This window comes from Amborella trichopoda, chromosome 4 (genome assembly GCF_054954075.1).
Source record: "Amborella trichopoda isolate Santa Cruz 75 chromosome 4, AtrichopodaSantaCruz75HAP2 v2.0, whole genome shotgun sequence".
Taxonomy (NCBI): Eukaryota; Viridiplantae; Streptophyta; class Magnoliopsida; order Amborellales; family Amborellaceae; genus Amborella; species Amborella trichopoda.
Genome location: NC_142339.1, coordinates 24373631 through 24398116, shown reverse-complemented (window position 1 = coordinate 24398116; position 24486 = coordinate 24373631). Strand labels below are relative to the sequence as shown.

Sequence of the window (24486 nt, the reverse complement as noted above, 5' to 3'; positions counted from 1 at the left end):
AAATTTCGGAGAACCTCTAAGAGGCCAAGAGCCTCTGCAAGGGTAGAGTTTGTGATGCCGATTGGAAGAGTACGATAAAAGGACAGAACCTTCATGAGATCTGTAAATACCCCCAATACCGGAAGGTCCAAGGTTGACAAGCAAGCAACCATCTTGGTTGTTCCTATATCCGGTGGTCTCCACAAGGAGGCTCCAGAGATCCTAGGAGGTCTCAACTTGAAAAGAGCTTGTCAGTACTATAAAGATCAAAGTAGGAGAAATCTTTCAACATTGAGCTCACTGATGTTCCCTCACCCCTAAAGATTTTGTTGTTTCCTTTCAAGCAAATCACCCAGAGTACCGCCGCAATTGAGGCCCTCCAAAGAAGTTTTCATGCCTTAGGCCAAGAGGTGCATAGAGAGGCTTGAAAGAGTTGAGGGACAGATTGTGGGGTTACCCAGGATCAGTTAGATAAACGAAGCAAGTCACTCTAGACAGCGCTAGCAATTTCACAGTGAATAAAAAGGTGTGCATTTGTTTCTTTGGCCTTCAGACACATAACACACCGGTTGGATAAAGGAACAACCCTTCTTTGTATTTGATGGAACTGAAGAAAACCAAGCTTTGGGTGCCAGGGGTAGGGGGGATGTGATATTGTAGGTGGGGAAGGAAAGGTTTGAAAGAAAGAGGGCACTGAAAAATGTTGGAGTTTTATTTTTGTGCTTCAAAACACCCTTTTTTGGTTGCTTTTTTATTTGGCTCTGTGGTCTCGTCAAAACCACCTTTTTTGGTTGCTTTTCTATTTGGCTCTTTGTGGTCTCTTTGGACCACTACTAAGGACCACCATCTTCTCTCTCTCTCTATGGCATCTCTTCATTCTTTGTTTTGATGCCACATTTCTTTCAATGTGGCTTCACTCCCTTTATATGGAATATATCGTATTATAAAAAATGATGAGGCAATAAGAGACTCTCTTTCTTTCTACAGGGTTAAACACCTCATGAGCTTCCTCTTAATTACAAGAAGTATAACAGTTAGCTCTCTCTTGTTTTTCAGTTTTTGATCTCTCTCTTTCATGATTTTGGCACTCAAGCTCCTCGCCCTCATGCCCATGCTCTCCATTGGCAACCTAGCTAAAGAAGAGAAGTTGACAGGGTTCCTAGTAGATCTTTTGTAGCACTTTGTAATGAGAGAGATATTTGTTGATACTGAAATCTGTTTCCAATCGATTTGGAGTGATATTATACCGATTGGAAGATTGACGTGTGGTGAGAGAGTGAAGTTAGTGATCACAATCGATGTCTGTATTACCAATTGGATGATGATTTTTGTAGTGAGAGAGAAAAGTATGTTTCCAATTGATGTTTGTAGTATCATACCGATTGGAAAGACATATTGGTATTTTTGAGACTGTGGTTTTGTACGGGTTACATGAGTGTGTAATTGAGAAATTCAGGAATTGTATTCTGATGTAGCTATATCATGGGAGTATATTCGCCAGGACCCATTTGCACCTCGGAATTTTATCAAGACATGGGCATTTAAAACTCCGAAAAAAGCGAGCTCCTCTCGTGCCTCCAAATTCCCTGGTTTTGGTCCTGGTTATTTGGAAGCTGATGTCTACCGTGATGTATATTTACTTGTGGTGAGACCCCAAAACAACCAACAAAAAAGTTTCCAAAAGTAGCAGGTGACCAGAGATTTCGTCATCCCATGTTGGGGGGCGGAACACTTAGTATAGGAGTTCAGCCATGCCAAGAACTCTCCCAACTCATGGTCAGCATTATGTCTTCTGAAGTTGGGGTTCTAGGTTCGAACTGAGTTGGAGGTGCTGAAATTGTCAACCACGGTGGAATTGGCATCACGAGCAAGATGAAAGAGGTTGGGAACTGTTCCCCAAGGGAGGAATGGCCAATCCAAACATTAGTCCAAAAACGAACCTTGTACCCCTCCCTCGGGCAGAACCTAATATGTTGGAGAAAAAGGCTACGGCAGTGGATTAGGGACGTCCAGAACGAGTAGTCTTGCATGCAGGGGCCCAAGTATCTATTCCATAGCAGTATTTATGGTGAATGAAATCTCTCCACAGTTGATTGGGTTGAGTAGCAAACCTCCACCACCACTTACCAAGAAGGGCGGTATTATGAGATCTGAGGTTGTTAATACCCAAACCCCCCCCTCCCCCAACCTTAGGTGTGCACAATATGGGACCACAATATGAGGTGCTATTTATGGTAGCCTTCTCCCGATCAGAAGAAGTCTCACATTGTCTTCTCGAGTGTAGTAGCGAACAAGGTTGGACGATGGAAAAGGGACATTTGATACACTGGGGTATTGGAGAAGGAGAAGAATCTACCTTTCCAAAAATAGTTACTAGGATCTCCTACTTTGGTAAGCGATCCCTTCTAGGATATCGATTATGTCGCTCCCCAAACGGACCTCTCAGGGATCTTGATTTTTAAATTTTGGGATCTCTAACCCCACTGATAGGGATCCTGATTTTTGGTATTAAGGATCTCGATAGCAACCTTACAGACCAAGACAACAACCAAACTGATGATTTTCTTTGCTTATAACCAACTAGCAACACAATTATTGCTTACTTGCTATCAATAATGAGATCCCTACTTTAAAAAATATACATAATCCTAGACTTTAAAACAAGATCCCCAAAAAGTTAGGATCCAGATCCCAAAAGGTCGGGATCAAGATCCCCAATAGGTTGGAATCTCTATCCATAACATTTGGGGATCTAGATCCCCAATATGTGCATTTTACGCATGGTGTTTCCAACCATAGGGATCTTCTAGCATCTTCACGATCCGCCATTCCCGATCCCGATCCCGATCCCGATCCCGATCCCGGTACCGTTCCCGCTCCCAATTCGAACAACTATGTTTCCAACCCGCAAGCCTCTGATCGAATTTGTCAATGACATGGCCCCAGTGGGAGAGATGTGGCATACCGAGGCTCAATGGGAGACCAAGGTATGTATAATATAGCAGTCTATTGCAGTAGCACAATAGTATATTGCACAGCAGTGTGGTATAGTAACGTAGTATATATTATACTATTGTACTAGTTAAGATCTCTCATGGACCAATATTTTTAAATAGATGGATATTGGTCTTATATAATTTATCATTTGATCCCGAATAAGTTTGGATCAAGCTCCCCCACAGTATTGGGATCCAGATTAAAGGATGTACATGAAAGGTGGATTATGTGATCTAGCCAAGCGTATACAATTAAAAAAATTTCTTGCTTTCTTATATGTATACTGGCTAGAACACTTACAAGTCAATAAAATTACAAGTTTCATTCATAAAATAAAACAAAACAATCCTACGATCCTCACTTGCATGCCACTTAGATAAACATTCATTTTTAAATCAAAAAACAAATACAATGCTTAAGATGAGATCAAGTGATATGGAATTGAAAAAAATACGAAAGTACCTTGCCTTAGAATACTTGCAAGGACTTGTTAAACCCCAATCTGGCTCTCCAACACTGATGGCGCATGTGCTCTAAGTCTTTCACTTAATCTCATAAAATGGGAAGCCAAGGCAAAACCCGAATTCTAGTATGAGAGCATAACCAAGTTTCAAACACAAACCTTAACTCACAAGGGAAGGGCAAACTCACAAAACCTAGGCCACTGGCTTGGGGTGTGCCACCCCTTGTATCTTCCTTTGGACTAGGTTAAATGGAGAAGGGGAGAGAGACACAGAGAGAGAGAGAGGGAGAGAGTGGCATGGACCTTTAGGGAGGAGAGAGAGAGAGAGAAGTCTAGGTCCTTCTATAAAGAGACCACCCAAGGTGATATTTATAGATGCAAATTAGCATTGTTGGACTGTAGGGTTTGCCATCATAAGGAGATTCAATCTTCACCGTCGATCTAAGAAGATCTGTAGGGTGAGGAGAGGCTATCAATCTCAGTCATCCTTTTAATGGGAAGGTCTTAGAACCCTCGTCCCTCAGCCTCCTTGATCCATTTCCATCAAATATTTGATTGTAAGAAACTAACGTACAAGTTTTCAAAATTTTCAGTTATGGAACAACTTGCCATAAAAACGCAATTCTCTCAATGAAATACCAATCAAAATATTCATTAACTCTTGGTCTTCTTTCAAGAAGATTTGGGAAAAAGGAAAGCAAGAGAGAGAAGAAGAGGTTGAAGCATGGGAGGCATGTGGGTACCCCTTATGGGCTCCACGCCACACCAAGTTAGTGCCTCCCATGTGTTGGGCCCTAATCCAAATGGGTCCCCCACATGCCCCCTATAATTTGAAAACCCAAACCTTGAAAAAATTCTTAAAAACAATCAAGTATTTTTAAAATTGCTCTGCATTTATAAAACTTGAAAAAATCAATTTTTTGCATGTTTTTTAGTAAATAAAATATACAAAGCATTTTTAAAAATTCATTTTTGAGATCAATTCAAAGAAAATATTTTTAAATATAATCAAGTGGGAACCATAACCCGTAGTCCATCGTAGAGGCTCATGATTGGTACATGAAAGTTAGCTAATAAATGAATATAACGTGGCTCTAGTTTGTGGATTACAAGCCCACCTCTGAGGACAAGTCTTGTCCCTTTGGACATACATACACAATCACAATGGTGCAAGTGTCCTCTTATCTACACATGTATATGTCACACACCAATGGATCGCCTCCCAAACACGAGTATTATATGTACATGAGTGATGGCGAGGATGAGAAATTAGCAATTCTCCTCTTAGGCCCACCAACCACGCACAAGGGTCACAATAACCCCTGGCCAATAAACCACCCTATGCATTTTTGCAACCTCATCAAGGGCTAACCCTACAAATCCTCCATAGTTGTACCTTATGCCAAGTGCTACAGGGTTTTCAAACTCTATCTCAGGACTAGCCCATCAAGCCTGGGTGACTCGTGACATCTCAAAACACACCCCATCGGTCCTAACGGACCCTACTCTCATAGGAGTTAACATATCAATATGATTTAATATTTTACTTACTCTCATAAGGCCTTTAAATGGCCACAAAACCCCTAGATCTCCCACGTGACCTTTGAAGGCCATACAATTACTCTCCCTCACACTCACTCAAGCCCATCCCATGTACATGTTTGGTGAACACATTTCAATTACCTTGTAAAGGGTTTGCTTACATTGCCTTTGTCGGAGGATACATGACCTCTATATCTCCAAGTTGGATCTAGTTCCGAATGTGGTAACGGCCTGCCTTGATATGCTTCGATTTCCTATGAAAGCATGACTCCTTAGCCACTTAGATCAGGCTGGCTGTTGCAAAAGATCCACACAAATGTGCATCGTATAGCCTCAAATCTGAGTTGATTGAGGAACTTCTTCATCCATACTACTTCCTTAGATGCTAGACAACATGCCACATATTCAGATTCCATGGTGGATGGTGCTCCAACATCCTATTTATTTAGACTTCCAAGATACTACCACACTACCAAACATAAATAAATATCCTGATGTGGATTTCAAGTCAGAGAGGTCCCCTAGAAAATCCACATCTAAGTACCCTTGTACTATGATATCCGGCCCTCCTTCATAAGTGCATGATTTATAGTCCCTTTAAATATCTTAAAACTCTCCTAACGCTTTCCAATGTTCCATGAAAAATTACACTAGAACTGACTATTCATGCTTATTACGAATGACAAGTCCGGTCTAGTTCCCAACATAGCATACAAGAGTGACCCTACTGGATTGCGATAGGGCACTCTCTCCATAGCCTTTTTCTCATTTTCTTCATTTGGACACATTTGTGGGCTCAGCTTAGTCTTTTTGTCTATTGGGATAGATATAGGCCCATAATTATCCATTTCGAACCTCTCCAATATTTTGTTGCAAATAATTTGCCCGAGATAGTTGAATGGTTCGATTTTGCTCTATTTCATAATATCTTAATACCAAAAACATAAGAAGCCTTCCCAATAGATCCTTCATATCAAAGTGTTGTGAAAAGAATGCCTTCATTTCCAACACGAGTGTCATCAAGCCATTGATGCTCAACATGTCATCCACATAGAGCAAAATAAACACTACATCACTCCCACTTACCTTTGTCAATGTAGTAGTCATCCTCATTAGAGGTAAACCTTGCCTTGGATAAGGTCACTTGAAATTTGATGTATCACTATTGTGAAGCTTGTTTAAGGCCATAAAAGGAGTTGCAAAGTTTAGAGACAAGGTTTTCTTTCCCTTTCTCTATGAACCCCTTAGGTTATTTCATATAGACATCTCTTCTATCTCCCCATTTAGAGAAGTTGTTTTGATATCCATCTAGTAGAGCTAGAAGTCAAAGTGGGAATCTGTGGAAATCAAAATCCTAAAGGATGGGAACTTGGCAACGGAGAGAAGGTTTCATCATAGTCAGTGCCCTCCCTTTAGGTCAAACCCTTGGCTACAAGTCTAGCCTCATACTTCTCTAGTTTCCCCCCAAGCCTTATACTTCTCTAGTTTCCCCTCTAAGTTCAACTTCCTTTTGAATATCCATTTGCACCCTATGCGTTTTTGGTCATGGGGTCAAAGTATAAGTTCCCAAACAATAGACTATGGTGTAATAGTCCTCATTCATGGGTGCTACCCAATGTTTCTCTTTGGGACAAGTTAAGGCTTCTTAGTGTGGGGTAGGTTCAAGATTTAGGGAATGGGTGGCTAAGATCTCTTCACCCCATAGGTCTCCTTAGATCGACGGTCGAGATTAAGTCTCCAAAGGATGGCAAACCTTGGACCCAAAATCCTAATTTACACTGTAAATATCCCTGTGGGGAAGGGATTTTACACATCTCTCTCTAGTCCTCTCTCTCTCTCTGTTTCTCTCTCTCTCTCTCTTATCTTGTCTTCTCTCCCTAACCGTAGAGGGGTGCCATGCCCCACACAAGCCTAAAGGGGTTTGACGCCCAAGATATGCGAGCCTAGGGTGCCCTATCCCATGTGCAGGTAATTGTGGATAATACCAATGGCAATAGTGCCATAAAACATTTAACATGTAAACCATAGTGAAAGTGTCATGAAACTCTTGTGTAGTCCATAACTACACCATCTCCTAATCCACTTCTAATAAATCTACAATATTGATATACTATCTTTAGTATGGTCAAATCATTGAATCGAGAAAGCGTTCAAGATAGAATTCAACCAGCCAACTGGCCAGAACAATCAAGGCAGCTAGTTTCTTCTATTTTAGTGTTTCCCTAGGCTGAAGAGCCCACTAATAAGACCTGCTATCCAGACTAGGTAATACCAACCTGGCAAGCTCTGTCATTAATGTCCAGCCCAATCTTCGGAATATTAGTAATGACTGCATAAGCATGATCAATAAACCCTAAAATAGCTTTCTTGAGTAAGCAACATCCTTTTTCCTTTTATAGCATAACATCCAAAATTCTGTGCCACAAATCCTCCAACAGAAACTTATGGAAAGTGAATTCCAAAACATCAATTTCCCATGTCACTCCAAAAACGAACTACAAATAGGACCAAGCATGAATTCCAAAACAAAGAACCTTTCAAGGAAATCAATACCCATTCCCAATCACATCCCAATCATCCTAAATAGGAAGCTATCAAGCTTAGGGGGGACATGTAGCTCGGAAATGGTAAGGGCAGCCAGCCTAGTTCTCCTAAAGGGGATTTCAAACTAAAAATCATGTAGTTCAAGCAATTTAGACAAATCAAAGAGATCCAAGGCATGCCCATTTCATGACATCGATGGTGAATAGTATAAGTATGTAAGAATCACCTCCATCATCCTTGAATAAGAAGCTTGGCCCGCTAGGCCAAATCCTCCAAAATGGAACAGAAAATCAATACTATACCACCAATCTCATGGCAGAAGATTCTTATATGTCCTACCTTAGCATAAAGCCAATAGAAAGGTAAAGAACAACTACCACTACAATTTAGGAACTGAATGTGAAGGATTTATGAGCAAGTTGGGGAGATAACATCCTTCAGAATTAATTAATACAACAAATATTTCATACATTTTTACTCGCATATTTTCAGTGAACAAGGCACAATAAAGTACACAACAACTACCTTCAAATCAAAGTTCTCCATATCAGAATTTCTTTCATCCAGATGGGTCCCCTTAAGTCTCTTAGATGGAAGATGGACTCTGTTGACAGATATGTAGATCCCAGCAAACTACCAAAAAGAGGAGAAAAAAAAATGAGATTCCATTAAACATACAAGCATAAAAAGATAGAATATAGAAACGGCAAAATTGATATTGGTGAGTTCCAATAGAGATCAATTGACCCTCTAAAACTTTGTGCTTTCAATATCTGAGACTAACAGAACCACTTTAATTACATGCAGCTCAAGAAATCCCCTCAAAAGCTAATAGACTGCCCTGATATGGCATAGAATAGGATAAGACCGAGTTGGCATCACATTCTCTCCTACAGGTTGAAGACCTCATAAGAACATGATTCCAGCAATCACGAAGTTTCTGCCACTCAAGTAGTACTGATACTAGATGTTATTCTATCAAAAGACTCTTTCTTTGGGGGATCTACAAGAAAACCATGGTTGCAACTTAATAGGACATGTTTAGAGAAAAATACTATATGAATTAATGAAAGAGATAATCCAAGGTGACATGAGGTCCCCAAGTCCGACACATTCCCCTGTCAATTCCAACTAGCCGAAGTTCTTAACACCCTATTAGCTTCTCTTGGTATGCAGAATATGAATAATTAAGAAGTTTCCATTGGAACCCAGAAATCAGGGAACATTTCAACTAGCATCCATGGTTCAGGTGAGGCACCTTTTAGGTTACCAAACAATGTTCAATCATCTCCTTTCAAATCTATGCCCTTGTTTCCCTAGCATATCCAACATATTTCTTTGTTTTCTTTTTATATTGTTTTAAATTTTTCCTAGCTCAGATTGCAGCAAAAGGATCCCGATTCCCTGTAATTGGGGTAAAAGAATATTGGAGCCTCGCAGGGGAATTTGATCACATACAAGAGATTAGGTATTTACTGGGTTATGTTACAGAAGGGGCATCTCAATATGTTATGCACATGGAAGGTAAACATTTCATTATATATCTCATTCTATGCCACTCAGAATAGTGAAAAAAAGTGAATTTTAAAGTGTTACTATATTTGTTGAGCATTCGGAATTTGTTGTTAGAAGTGCCACATTCAAGTTATTTGCATTTCTTTATAAGCTACTATTTTTCTAATTAATCTGATATCAGTAACAAATCAATATGCACATTCACACTCACAACATCTGAACGTATTTCACCTGCAAGAATATATGTTGTTGTGAACTGGAATTACATATATGTGCAACCACATGAGCACAAACAAATAATGTGTACATGGATCATGCACAAAGCCAATAGAGATGATTCATGTGATGCAATCTCCAAGAACCATTCCATCACTATCACCTACCCATCTGAAGGCGCCAGGAAAAACACACCCACCAAAGCAAAACCAATACCTGAGCCATATTGTGAGATAAGGCCATTTCTGCTGCTGCTGCTTCTTTATATATGATCCACGCATGATCACTGCAAGAGAAAGAAGAAAACTGTGAAAGAAAGCACAAGAAAAATGGTCCAGTAAGAAAGCTATTCCGCAAGAGAGACAAGAAAAAAAAAAGGAAGGGTTCCATTAATCGCAAATGCACAAGCAAAACTATTCTAATTATTACTGCTAGATAAGTTACTGTGTTAGATCAAATATATAATAGTAAAATGTCAGTAACCAACTTGTTTACCAAAAAAAAAGTAAATAAAGTAGTTGAATGTGATATGAACTCGTATCCATAAAGAGCGAACAAAAGCAAATGCTATTGATGCTATTGTCATTGACCTTGACATCATACTGCAGTTAATGCACAAGCTAGTTCAATGTACGTATGTTGTGGCACTGTCATAAATTACAAATTAAGTACATCTAGGTAGAGAGATAGTGAAGCATCTCTTTGTTTTTGTAGCAGTTAAAACTTACTTGCATGTGGCCTCAAAAAAATGTCCCACTATGTTCGGAGAATTTCTGTGAGGTCTAAGTCAGGTTAAGCTGTCTGAGGCCGTGCACAGCAAGTATAGACTTCTGTATTAGAAACTATAATGTTAAAACATACGATCATGAATTTCTGTAAATGTTAGTAAGAAACCAATGTGTACAGGTAGATATGCTGTTGCTTTAACCAAATTGAAAACAATACCATAGAAGAGATAAAAACCGGTCACAGATATGGGTGGTATGACACGAACTCACAGCATAGGGCCACTTTTTTGAAGAGAAACAAAGCATGGGGATACACAATAGTTTTAATAATCAAAATTTTAAAACATAAGAAATTATTTTGTTCATTAATATAACCAAAACCAAAGTGGGATTGAACAATTAAGAATCCAAATAAAATCCCATTTACTGTATTATTTTTGCATCTCATATTTAGTTAAGAACAAATATAATAAAATAAGTGTTGTATCACTAATAGCATGAGCCCTCTTAAAACCAAAATCTCCATCCCTCTCTATTTAGCATTTTCATTGTTATATTTTTCTCGTTGGGCTTCTTTCTTTTTGTACTATATAGAAATCGTAATTGAAATGTCTAGAATGAGACTACAAAATGTGTCCAAAATCAGGATAAGCATGTAAACTTCGGGCCTGTTTGGACGTAATTATTATCACGAATACCTCACTGTTTGAATAAAACTGTTAAGATTGAGAGAGAAGAGAGAGAAAGTAATATTCAAGCACTAGAGAAAGAAAATATAGATGTATTTGTTTTATACTATACAAATCATGGGGCAATGTGGCCTATATATACACATATCCGTATGAGAGTTACAATACAGGTAGGTCAACATGCCATAGGTGTTGCAATCATTATGTATGACTGTTACATGACTATTACTGCCCATTATGCATAACTGCTACATGACAGTTATAGCAAGAAATGCATAACCCTTACAGCAAGAATCCATGATACATATTGTGGGCTTAATGGGTGAGGGGCCCATAACAGTCACTACACTTCCCCTCAAGCTCGAGCATATGTATCATAGCTGCCCAGCTTGTCCAAAGTATCATTTGGTCAAACCCGATTCAAGATCTTAGTATGTCAACCAATTGATTCTTAAATCAAACAAATGGAGTACATATTATCTTTGAAGGGACCTTTTCTCCATTGTTCGCAAAATCGCCCGATCTACCCGCTAACCGCCAGGTTAGATTGGAACCGGGGTTTTGGGCGATTAGGGTGATCAACTGGTATTTTAAAAAAAAAAAATGTATATAAATTCTCAAAAATAAGGAATTTGATTTGTAATGCATTTTTAAATATTCTTTACATTATGATAAAGATTAAAAATTGTTTTAGTTATTAATACACACTTTTATATTTTCCCATCTTTTTTAGAAAATTTTAAAAATAGCCCTTGGAAAATATAAAATGGGTTAAAATCTATTTTTTCATTAATTTTTAACGTCATTTGAATGGTTTTTGTTTTAATCATTCTTTATATGATTTTCATATTTTAGTAGATTTTTCTTTTTCGTATTTTTTTTACTTTTTTCAACACTTTTTTTACCACCCGGGACTTGTCCGGGTACAGCGGTTGAATCGGCCAGTTTACCGGTTGGGCCGGTTAAACCACTTGTCCGATTAACCGTTCCGATTCGATTTTGCGAACACTGCTTTTCTCTAACAGAGTGATATTCAACTTTATTGTGCTTGGCTCTTTCATGAAATACTTTTTTTTTAGAATGTTTCATGAAATACTTGATTTGAAGCAAATATATATTGTTGCTTAATTATCACAATGTAGAGGAATAGAAGCTGATACATTAACATCCATCTCTTAAAGAAGAGAACGGGGCCAAATTATTTCACAAGTAGCACTTGCCATTGCTCGATAATTGACTTTTGCTGAAGATCGCTTTGCTCCTTACTCTTCCAAGAGACTAAATTACTACCCAATGTCGTAAAGTAGCCAATGGTGGATTGTCAATCAAGAGAACACCCGGCCCAAACTGCATCGCAGAAACCTTGTACATCAAGCTGACCATGACTAGGATTAAAGTAGCCCTCTCCCTGGAGCAGATATCATATGTTGTAAAATGCGATAACATCCAAGTGATGGGAGCATGGTGCGTGCATAAACTGACTTGTATGCTTACAGCATATGTAATGTCTGGCCATGTAACAGCCAAACCACTAATCTCTGATATATACCAGGGTTACACAGAGGCTCTGAGTGCTGATCATACAATTTATAGTTAACCTCAATGAGAAATTCTATTGGTTTACTCCAAGCATGCTTGTGTCATCAAGGAGATTGAGTGCATACTTTCTTTTAGGCAAAAAAATTCCTTGTTTAGACCTAGCCACCTCTATTCCGAGGAAGTATTTCGATGGCCCAAGATCCTTGATGTCAAAAACATCCCCTAGGAAATCTTTCATTTTTGAATCTCGTGATCATTATTTCCTGTGAGCACCATATCATCCACAGACACTATCAGTATTGTGGTAGAAACAAGAATCACTTTTAACAAATACAGAATGATTTGAAACACTTCTCTAAAATTTGAATTGACATATTGCCACACTGAATTTTTTCGAACCAAGCCCGAGGTGATTGTTACAATCTATATCAGTGTAAGAAAAATTGAACCAGAAAGGTTAACCGGACATGGGCTCTGAAGTGGTTCAACAGGCCGGTTCGACCATTCTAACCGAGCAAAGACATGAGCAGTCAAAAAAGTATTAAAAAAATATAAAAAAAATACAAAAATAAATCTAATAAAATATAAAAATATATATTTAAAGAATGATTAAACTAAGCACATCCAAATGAAGTTGAAAATTAATGAAAAAAAAATGCAATTTAAAGAATCAATCTGTACCCAGGGGTATTTTTGAAATTTTTCAAAAAAGATGGATAAATGTAAAAATAAGTATTAATGGCCAAAACAATTTCCAATATTTTCCATAATGATTAAAACATTAAAAAGTGCAGTACAAATAAAATACCTCATTTTTTGGGATCTTATATAATTTTTTTTAAAAAAAATTAAAAATACCAGGCCGGTCACTAAACCCAGCCAAAACCGGAACTGGTCAATTCCGATCTAACTGGGCGGTGACCGAGTAGACCGCCCGATTTTTACTTCAATGGCCTATATATAGCTTTCCAATTTACAAACCTTCCCTTTCTCACCTTGAGGATAAAACCTGGGTGGTAATGCCACATACAGCTCTTCTTGCAGATCTCCATGAAGAAAGGCATTTTTATTGTTTTTTGAGAAAGTTAACGGTCTCCATGAAGAAAGGTATTTTTTACATCCAATTATTGGAGTTGTCATTCCATGTTTACTGCAATAGATAAAAGGCCCGTACTGATTTTAATTTTGCTACAGGAGCAAAAGTCTCCTTATAATCAACCCCATATAACTATGTAAAACTCTTAGCCACCAGATGAGCTTCGCATCTCTCAATCCAACCATCTGTTTTGTGCTTCAAGGTATACACCCACCAACATCCACCCACACGTCGTCCTTCTAGCCAATCAATTATATCCCAAGTTCTTTGCTTCTCAAAGGTAATCATTTCCTCAATTATGACCACTTTCCATTGTAAATGAGCCAAAGCATCTGGAACTTTAGTGGGAATAGAAGCAGAGGAAGTAGAGAAAAGTATGCACAAAAGGAAGATGAAAGTGAAGCATAAGAAACAAACCTACTGATTGGATGAGAGGTACAAGTCCTTTTCTCTTTCCTTAAGCCAATAGATAAATTGAGTTGAGAAGGCATAGAGCCAGAAGGAGAAGAAGTACCTGACAAGTCAACGTGCTGGGGTTGATCGTTTGCATAAGACTTTCCCTTAATCTTTTCCAAGTGTACGCATTCAGCTATTTCTCAGTAGATTCCACATGTTCCTTAATTGGATTAGTGGCATTATCTATTATCATTAGAAGAGGACTAGAATTGTCCGGTGGCATAGTAGATATTGAATCTATTCGAGAAGAAAAATAGGGTATACTCTCAAAGAAGGTAACATCCTTTGAGACATTTTCTTTTAATTTATGAACAATAACACTTGTATCCTTTCTTAAAGTTCAAGTGTCCTAGGAACACACATCTAGTAGATTGAGGTCGTAATTTATTCCTGGCCAGCTCCAGGATATGCACAAAGCAGGCACAACCAAAGCTTTTTGATTGAAGAGAAAACAGAGGAAGTGCATGGTGGATAAGCACCATCGCACCATCAAGAACAAGTGTAGGCATTCTATTGATCGTATAGGTAGCAATAAGAACCACTTCATCCCAATATGTCCAACCTTCATTCCTATTAAGATGACTCTCACCCCTTCTAACAAGTGCCCATTCTTCCATTCTGCCACACCATTCTGGTGTGGTGTATAGGAACACAATGTTTAAATTTCTATACTATGTTCAAGAAAATAATTTTTTAATCCATTGTACAGAAACACTCGTGCATTATCAACAGGGAAAGAATTTATTTGGGTCTCAAACTGGATCTGCACCATTTTATGAAATATTTTAACTACTAAAGGTACTTCATCTCTACTTTTCATAAGATAGATCCATGTATAAAAAGAACAACATAGATGAATGAGATAAAATACCGATATCTAAGTACAGAAATTACTGGAGCAGACCCTCAAACATCAGAATGAACAAGATGGAATGGCTTAGAACTTTTATTTTCACTAGAAGAAAGAGGTTCTACTATGTTTAGACTATTGACAGGTCTAACATTGAAAGAAGCGGGAATGCTACAAGAAGACTTGCTCACTTCGAGACTCAAAGCTGGGAGTAGTAGAAGTGTATCCCGTGTTGAACAGGTATAGCCCATTGTCTTCACAACCATCTATCGTCTTCCTCGTTTTCAGGTCCAGGAAAACACAATGTTAGGGGTAAAATGTGACATTGCAGTTTAGTTGTTTTATTAGGCTGCTAACAGAAAGAAGATGGGAAGGAAAAGAAGGCACATGTATTACGAAAGATAAGGACAAGGATGATGAAAGTTTATATATATCACTCCTAGAGGCACTGGTCATGGATCCATCAGCAAGTTTACCTTCACAATAAGCAGGAGATAAATACAATAACGTAGAGAACTTGAGAAAACCGTATAAATCAAAAAGAAATCTCAGCCAAATGAATGCACATTTGAGGAAATCCTAAGGTTGTCTCCCCACCTAGGGCTCAAGCCTTGGGCTTCTTTTCTTTCTTCTTCAATAATTTTTCTCTAAAAATAAAGTGAGTGATCTCTCTCTAGCCATGCATGTCCCACTTAAATATTGTCCATTTAATGTTTTGGATAATATTTGTCCACACAATTAAGCTTTGGACCAAAAGGTCCTAACTTAAGTATAACTTGATTTTAAACTTCCTAACTTTAATTAAAAAAGTCCTTAACTGGTCCAGCAATGAAAGAAAGAAATAAATAAAAATATTTGAAATAGCCCCAAACAACTAAAAAAAACTATTCAAACTATTTCTTACTCATCTTGTTCTTCTTAGAAGCCATCCTAGGATTTTCATCCTGCAAATATACTGCAACAATTAGGACAAATCTGACGCTACCAAAGAAGATACTCGTGGCTACTCATTATTCATCATCAGACAAGAACAACTGAGATTGTCAAATACAAGACTATGTGCACATACACAAAAATTCAGCATATCTATTACATTGAGGTCATGAATGGGTGACATTGAGGTCTACAGGAAGAACTAATCAAACTACACACAATGGGCTACATAGTAATGGGGCATGGCGTAGAGGACTCAAGGTTCAACAACACCACACAAAATCGTCAAGCTTGGAAAGGTCAAGCACTCACAGACATGGCATGGAGGCTAAGGCACAGATAGCCGTAAATTTTGCCAACATAACACTACAATGTAGAGTTATAGAAATGGGGTACCCAAGGCCCTTATTTATAAACTAGGGTTAGGGTTTGTGGCAGTCTAAAATTTTCATCTTAACTTGGAGCAATACGGGCTATTGATCAAGGAGATCTATAGGCGGAAGAGAGGCTTCATCCAAGTTCTTACACCTGTGGCAAGATATCGTCAATCAAGGGCTGAGATTCACACTTTATCCCCTTACCATACAAACCCTAATTTCCCTTTTTCAAAACTATACTCAATACAATGGATGGTTTAATTTCAAATCACCCCTTGTAAATATCTTAATAATTCAATTTATCTTCAAAAAGTTTGTGAGTGTAGAGAAAGAGAGAGGGGCATGCCCCTTTGTGCTTCTTTCTACATCTCTCTCCTTTGACATGAAGGAAGAGAGACGAAATATACTATATCTCTTCTCTCTCTTACTTAAGTCAACATGTGTTTCAATAAGATAAATGACATGAGAGCCATGTAACTTTACACATGAAGAGGAGATCTTGTGTCATGTGCCCCTTCTTGGACCAATTAGACGACTACCCTTTGACCCTTAGTCCAAATGACCATGGTTTGCCCCCTCTCTACACACTCCATGTGCACAATTACAAGTATTCCACACAAGTCCATCATACAAAACACAAGTATTTCAAAATAATCCATCAGATGATGTCAACATGATGTGGTGGCAGTATGGGGCCCATATGTAAGACCTTCATGAGCCCATGTGAGCCCCATTGGCCAGTAGGGCCTCACATCTTCCAATATGTCACATGGTGTGTCCTTTTATAGAATCTCAAATATTGTTTTATTCTTATTTTTCCTTCTAGAAATCTTTATTAACAAACTCCAAAATCCCGAATAATCATTTTTCAACCTTATCTAGGAATTTGACTTGGTTTAGGCTTTTGTAAATCATTAAACGGGAATTAAGAGCTTGGGTTGGGATCTCATTAAACTAGGGCACTTCACTCGGCCGACCCTGAAACTCTCGAGCACGTTATCAAATTGACCCAATGAAACCCATGACCCATAGTCTCAACTAGGAGCTCATGATTGGGCCATAAAAGCAAACCAGTAGATGGTGAGCTCCAGGTTTATTGGATTACAAGTGCATCCCCAAGGACGAGTAGGACAGTGCATTACACAAGGATGTGGGGGTTCCCTTCTTTCGCACATGTGCATGTCATTCAGCAAGTGCTCTCCTGGGAATGTGGCTTCTCATCATTTGCTGCTGCCATTTGTACATGCAAAGGGGAGGCTATGTCGAGGATTTGGCCCTTCTCCTCACAGGCCACCTCTCCACATGGAAACACTCCATCCCAAGAGCGACCACAAGCACATACCGACCTTAATAGAGGGATAACACTTAAACCCTCATAGTAACCGGGCATACTGCCCCATACCCCGTGGTCAAGGGTTTCGATGACTCTAAGACACCGCTTTCAAGCCCCAAACCGCCTAGCCAAGTGAGTCACTACGAGTAGGTGTGCCACCAGTGTGGGATGAGCCAAAGTCCACCCCATCCAGTCTCTTTCAGTCCCACCTTCCCACTGGAGCAAACAAGTCACTATATGGCTATGACTTAAATGGGTGTCAAGGCCATGAAAGGCCACATAAATCCAAAAATTGCATCATTTCCTTCCACTTAAGACATTTGAGGGATCATGAGATGTATGTCTTGGCTATGCTGATTTCTCACACAGAGAGCCAAGCCAAGCTGAACTCTGTACTCCTAAGACATGAACATTCAGGTGATGAGACATGGTTTCTTAGCATAAAGGATTTCCATGATCAGTGGTGGAGTCACAAGGGCTTGTTATTATATAAGGGATGAATGAGATGCATGAGAACGAAAAGGAATATAGCATGGTGTTTACCCTGTAGCTCAACCATTATCTCAATCTTTCTTCCACATTTTTGTCGGATAATTCATTTTATGGTGTGGCCCTTGAAAGGATAATTTGCTTTTTTTTTCTGTTTTTTTTTTTTTTTAAGTAAGAAATACTCATCTGAGGTAAAGGACTAGGAAATACCCTTGAGAATAACAGTTGGAGTGAGAAGGGAGGTGATTTTCCATGAGGAAATAGTCCATGAATTGCCACTAGAGAAGCTAATTTAGAGAAAGAAAATTTGAACACAATATAAGGGTTTAAATCCCAATCCCTCACTTTACAAGGATATAATAAAGGTGGAGGTAGAGCTCCTCATAGAATTGTTGGACAAGCTTGAGGGTGTAGGCATGGAGAAGAAGATATGGTTTTCTATGCTACGTATATAGAGGCATATCTCAATTTAATCTAAGATTTCATTGATATCAAAGCATTTGCAGCATATGATTAGGCTATGCTTCACTTGGCAGGTATTTGCAAAGGGTAAATTCCCCATGACGACTACTATTAGCATAGGACATTTCACCCTTTAACATGTGATGCCCAAGCACTAAGGAGGATATAGGGGCGAATCCATAATTGGTGCTTTTTAAAGTGCTTATGTAAAACTCCCTTCCAGAAGCAGTGTTCAGAGTACGTGAGGGACTTAACTAAGTAAGTAATGCTAAAAACCCTAAGCCCTTTAGTTCCTATGCCATCCTAATACCGTGTTAAGGGTGCCAAGAAAATATAGTAATCCATCTTGAGTCGAGGAAATTTGTAAGTGAAATGTCTTCGATGATAACTCTGCCACATACTCTTCCCTTGATTGGAGATTGCCAAGGTCGTCATCATCATCATCCAAGCCTTACTCCCAACTGTTTGGGTGCGATACACATATCCATGGCGAAGTTGGAGATTGCCAATATCATGGTTGGTAATTGATTGAAGATTATTAGATGCTCTATTCTCAAGTTGAAACACACCTTTGGACCTGACTGGTTCCCAAATGCCCATAGTGTGGACCTTTTAAATTACAAGAGGACAGAGAATCCAACCATAATTAAATGGATGGGTGAAGTGTAATGAATTTTCCCTCTTAAGTTCCATTAACCCAATCCAAATTTGTAATTGAATTAATTATTAATATCAAAACTTCTCAGGCAGAAAGAACATCCACTCAACTAAAAAAAGCAAGCAAGAGCATGGAGGTGTGTGATATTAGACAAAATTGATAGACAAGAATTGTTAAATGACCAACTCATCATATGAAAGAAACGATATTACAATTGTACAAAATAAAGCACGCAAATCATTGTAATATTCATAATACGAAAGAAAGCCACAACTTGAACAAAACAAACCTGTTAATGCAATCGCCACCAAATTACGCAGAGACAGCCAAAGTCCCTAACAAGGTTTCCTGACCACAGAGTTAAAAGGAGCTCACAAATATTAGAGAAAGAAATGTAGAATTCAATATACAAGAAACCAGAAAGCATCAATAAAGAATCGTCAACCAATTAAACCAAACTCGATTCACTCACATTCAAAATTGGTTTGACTTTAGAAATACTGATTGATTCTATCTCCCCAAATTTAGAGAACTCCTTTATAATTGCTTTTGTCTTCAACTTCATTGACAAGTTGGAAACTAAAACAGTGCAGTTCTGCCTCATCTGGTCCTCCGAACATTGAGTGATAAGGAACGAGCCTGCAACTTCGTCTTCTTTCTTTCTCTTCTCTCCAAATTTTCTACGGACACCCGTTGAGCTATCAGACATGTTTCTGGCTTCAAAACCACTTTCATAGGCAACCCTTTTCCTCTTGTTTGACTTGGAAGAATAAAATGAGCCTGAAAATCGTCCTATCGACCTGGGATTCTTACCCTGAGGCTGAGAGTCATTGCCTCCATCAATGGCTTCTTGGCCAGGAGCTTTTATGAGCGATTTTCTTTTGGTTCCCAGCTTCTAGGGCCTTGCTGGACTAGATATTGTCAAGAAATTCAAACTTTCGCAGAAAGCTCGTTAAGAGAGAAAAATTGTTTGACAGATATTCACTATCGAGGATCCTTGAGCCAGGAAAAAGGTCACAGGGTCTAATAGTGAAGAACATGCAGAAAACAATCCTCCAGAAAATTGTGCCTACTGGTGAGGAATACGACGGGTATAAAAAATTGGCAACGTTTGTATTAGGTAGTTGGACCGATTACGACTAATCGGCAGAGTAGTGGCCCTATTTTCTTGAAAAATATAATTTTTAATTAAAAAGTCTCAAAACAAATGTAAAAAATATTTAAAATTTACTTGTATTGTTTTTTTATATTGTCACATAAAATAAACAAACTAAAAAACTATTATAAGTATAATTGGGTGTCGAAAAAAAAAATGTAAATACATGAAGCAATATTTTTTCAGTGAACTAGTAATTTAAGTAGATTCCATAGCATTACACTGGTTTATTAGTGTCCCTATTTTTACTGAAAAATATAATTTGAGTAAATAATCTCAAAAAATTGTAAAAAAATGTTTAAAATCTACATGCATTGTTTTTTTATATTGTCACATAAAATAAATAAACCAAAAAAATATTATAAGCATAATTGGGTGTCGAAGAAAAATTTTAGACATCTAAAGCAATACTTTTTCAGTGAACTAGTAATTGAAGGAGATGGCGTAATATTACGCAAACTAGTAATTGAAGGAGATGATGTAATATTACGCCTTCTAGTCACCCAATTTTACATCTAATGACTAGGGGTGATTGTGACCATACTGTACAAAAACTATACGCTTTTATTGTATACTTAAATTAGGGAAAAGGTTTATATAAAGGTAATGCCCTAAACAATCAAACTAAAGCACACATCAAAATTTCACTCGAAAAAGTTGTTTCAATGCTCAAAAATCCTAAAATCGATCATCTCGACCTCAAGATATATGAACATGGGAAAACTGAATTTCTTGTCTCAAAAATAGTGCATCATATAATGCATTTTCTTGTCTTGGAATTAGTGCATTTTGTAATGCATTTTATAGACCACAATGCTAGTTTTCAAGATTTTCAATTGTTCAAGATATGCTTGATCTACATTATTTTCAAGCTTTAAATTATATAATTAGATATAAATTTTCAGGCCATCACAAAGATTTCTAATACTAAAACAACGTCTCTCGATACTATTTGAATGTGCACCTTACTTTGACAGTTTAGGCCCCAGCCTTATACAAACCACACCCCTTAAAACCCATAAAGGAAAAAGTTTATTTAAGGGCTAGGCCCTTAATAATTAAATTAAAGAGCACCTCAAAAATCCAATAGAAAAGTCAGCTTGGTTTAGTATACACCACAATATCATCCGGTCTATTTAGTATCAAATATCATCGACTACGATAAACTTCTCTAAGTAGGGGCAAATAACTCACTCATCAATGTGCAAAAGGTTGTTGGGGCATTGGTTAGACCAAATGACATTACCAAGAATGCTCGAGCATCAAGCAGGTCGTCTTGCCCTCATTGCCCTCGGTTATCTGCATTATTTCGATGCCCAAAAATCCTCAAATCGATCATCTCAACCTCAAGAAGTATGGACATGAGAAAAAATGGATTCCAAGTGTCATAAATAGTCCATCTTGTAATGTATTTTTAGACCTTCAACTTTCAACATTTTTCAAGTGTTCATAGATTTTTCACTATAACAGTGCACAACTCGGGTGATCTTTACAACAAATCACTGATTAGTGCACCAACCGGCCGATTTGTGCCAATTAGTACCAATTAGTACAGTAAATCAGTCGATTAGTGCATTGTATGAATATTTCAGAATACATAACCTTTGGAATTGGGCTAACTCGGGATCGACCGGTGATCAATCATGATTGAGTCGGCCGATTAAATCAATTAGTTTTTTTATTACTAGTATAAGGTATACATAATAAGTAAGGCGCATCTTATGGTACACTGAAAATCTATTTTCATTCTTAGTTATAAAATTTAAAATTTTAAAAATAGTATAGATGGAGCATATACTAATAAATACGTAAAAACCAAACATAAAAATATTGAAAATAATAGTTTAGATAACATGTTAAAAGATGCACTATTTTTTAGATTTAAATTATTTTTTTCACGTCCATACATCTTGAGGTCAAGATGATCAACTAGAGGGTTCTCTAACGCCAGAATACTCTCTTATGTGAGATTTTTGAAGTGCACCTTACTTCAATATTATAAGGTTGCAAACTTGTATAAATTTTTTTCGTTAAAAATTGCGACCAACTCCAGCTTGGCTAGTTCTTTTGGTGTTGGTACACAAGAAAAATACTCTCATTGTGGTGTTTTGAAACCCGACAATTGGGAATGAGAATCTCTTATCTCAATGGACAAGTAGACAGGATTGAAACAATTTCGGGAAGGTATAGGTTATTTTTAATATTTTTACGATATTGCCAATTCAAGCTGATTTGGTCTTATCCAAATTGCAAATCTAGTGATCCAACATAAATATGTGGGGTGGACGATCCACCCCAACTATCCAACATAAATATGTGGGATAGACGATCGACCCCAACTATCTAGGTTTTGAAACATTGCTTTAGTGTCAATGCTATACAAGTTTGCCACCCATCTATTTTGTATGTGAAGAATCTTTTTTGGGCTATTCTTGGAGTCCCCTACCATCGATAAGAATGAAATGAATACAAAACATCATGTTATAGTGCCCTGCCACCCTAACAACCTATCCTTGAGCTCATTCTTGAAAATTGATTTTTCAATAAAGCTTGGTGCATTGTCAAATTTGGTGCATGTTGTTAACAATGAAAATCTGTCAGATCTTCTGAGGAAGATCCCTCGAACCTTAACACCTTAAACTTATGAAAATGAAGTGGTAGGGAAAGTGGGACAAATCGAATTCAGATCTGAGGCTAGATCTACCCGGAAACGAGCAGATCTACTCTCAGATCTGTGGTAGAGTCAGCATGATCTAAGACACTAAAATACGATTTTTAAAGCAAATTAAACAAAATAAGATCAAAATAAAATGAAAACAGTAAAAAGAAGATGAAGGAAAAGTGAAGAAACAATACCTGTTTATGATGAAAATCAAATAGATCTTCCAATGAAGATCTCTCGATTTAACACCTTAAAATGAAAATGCAAGAAATAAAATGGTAAAGAAAGCAGGACAAATCGAATTCAGATCTGAAGCCAGATCTGCTCGGGAACGAGCAGATCTGCTCTCAGATTTGTGGCAAGGTCAATATGATCTAGAGTATCCAAAACATGATTTTAAAGCGAATAAGCAGATCAAAATAAAATTAAAATAGTAAATAAGAATAAAAAAGAAGAAAGGAAAATGATACCAAACAAGGCCGAATGGCTCGAGACTCCCGAGCCTTCTAGGGCTTGCCCGTATCATAACCGATTCTCTTTTGTCTCTTTGAGTCTTAATTGAATAAGGTGGTTGTGCCCTGGAAATGGCTTAGAACTAGGGTTCACAGGCTTAGGTTAGTTAGGGTTTTGTCTCTGAGTTTTTCTCTCAAATCCCTGTCTTCTCAGCATTCTAGGGTTTTTATCTCTATCCCAGGTTTTCTCTCTCTCATAGGGTTTCTATCTCTATCGTTCTCTTTTTTTGAACTCGCTTCCTGTTTCTCTATCCGTCCCCCTCTAAATAGTCCCAAAAATATGCTAAAAAGGGGGGCCAAAATTTTTGGGGAGAATATCTTCCCGAAACAAACAAATCCCTTGGTCAAAGATCCACCTTTTGGGGGTCACGGATTTGGGTGACACGGGTCGTGTCGCCTAGGCGACACACTTAGAGTCGCCCCCAAGAAAGGTAAAAAAACATCTAAAAAGCCAACAATTTCATTTCGGGGAAAAATGGACTGGGCGACACGGGCCGTGTCACCCAAATAAAATTTGGTCAAAATTATTATTATTATTATTATCATTATTATTATTATTGTTATTATTATTATTATTATTATTATTATTATTATTATTATTATTATTATTATTATTATTATTATTATTATTTTATTTTATGTTATTTTATTTATTTTTTACTTTGAATGCATTCCCCATCCTCTTGTGAAGCTACCAGAAAAATTTTGGGTCAAAATAGATTTTTTTACTATTTTTAATGATTGTTTTGGTAAAACAGGATATTTACTAAAATGACTTGGGCAACACTGCCAGTGTCGTCCAACTCAAACTTGTCCAAATTTCCCTTTTTCACTTTGAGGTTTTTTCCTTAGCCTCTTATGAAGCTCTAAGAGAAAATTTGGATCAAAACGGAGCTATTTAATATTTTTAATGAGTAAAATAGGACGTTTACAAAAATCTAGGTAAAAAACAGGGTTTTGGGTATGTAGACTTGTTCCAGGTCACAGGGTAGACTGTGTGAACTATGGATTTTGGGTTTACTAGGATAATGTGGTCCTAAAGGTTCAGAAACCCTAGAATTTACCAGTTTTAAAATGGGGTATCTAAAGTTGCCACTCTTTAGCACTCCATGTCCTTCGAGGGATAAGCGAATGGCAAAGAAGTAGACACTTTGACGTTCCCTATCCTTCGAGGGGCAGGTGAACATCAAAGATAAAACAAACATTTTAAATTACGTCCTGATGCCACATGGTCAGAAGGCATACCAACTATCCCTCCAAGTCATTGTGCTCACCGAACTCACCTACCTA

The 24486-nt window shown here is 37.7% G+C and overlaps 1 protein-coding gene across 4 annotated transcripts in view; it reads right to left on the bottom strand.

The window, feature by feature from the left end:
• Nucleotides 1-23431, bottom strand: part of LOC18425306 (uncharacterized) — a 29000-nt gene extending 5569 nt beyond the window's left edge. Inside the window, exons 1-5 of one of the 4 annotated variants that reach the window (XM_020661974.2) lie at nt 19339-21556; nt 19156-19214; nt 9985-10086; nt 9473-9542; nt 8051-8158 (exon numbers count right to left, since the gene is read on the bottom strand). In XM_020661974.2, the coding sequence (XP_020517633.1) occupies nt 8051-8158; nt 9473-9499 (135 nt within the window). In that variant the 5' untranslated portion in view covers nt 9500-9542; nt 9985-10086; nt 19156-19214; nt 19339-21556. Of the gene's footprint in view, nt 1-8050; nt 8159-9423; nt 9543-9984; nt 10087-19155; nt 19215-19338 lie in introns of all 4 variants that reach the window. The other 3 variants (XM_088863894.1, XM_006829870.4, XM_088863895.1) reach the window with 3 other exon arrangements.
• Nucleotides 23432-24486: the final 1055 nt, after the last annotated feature.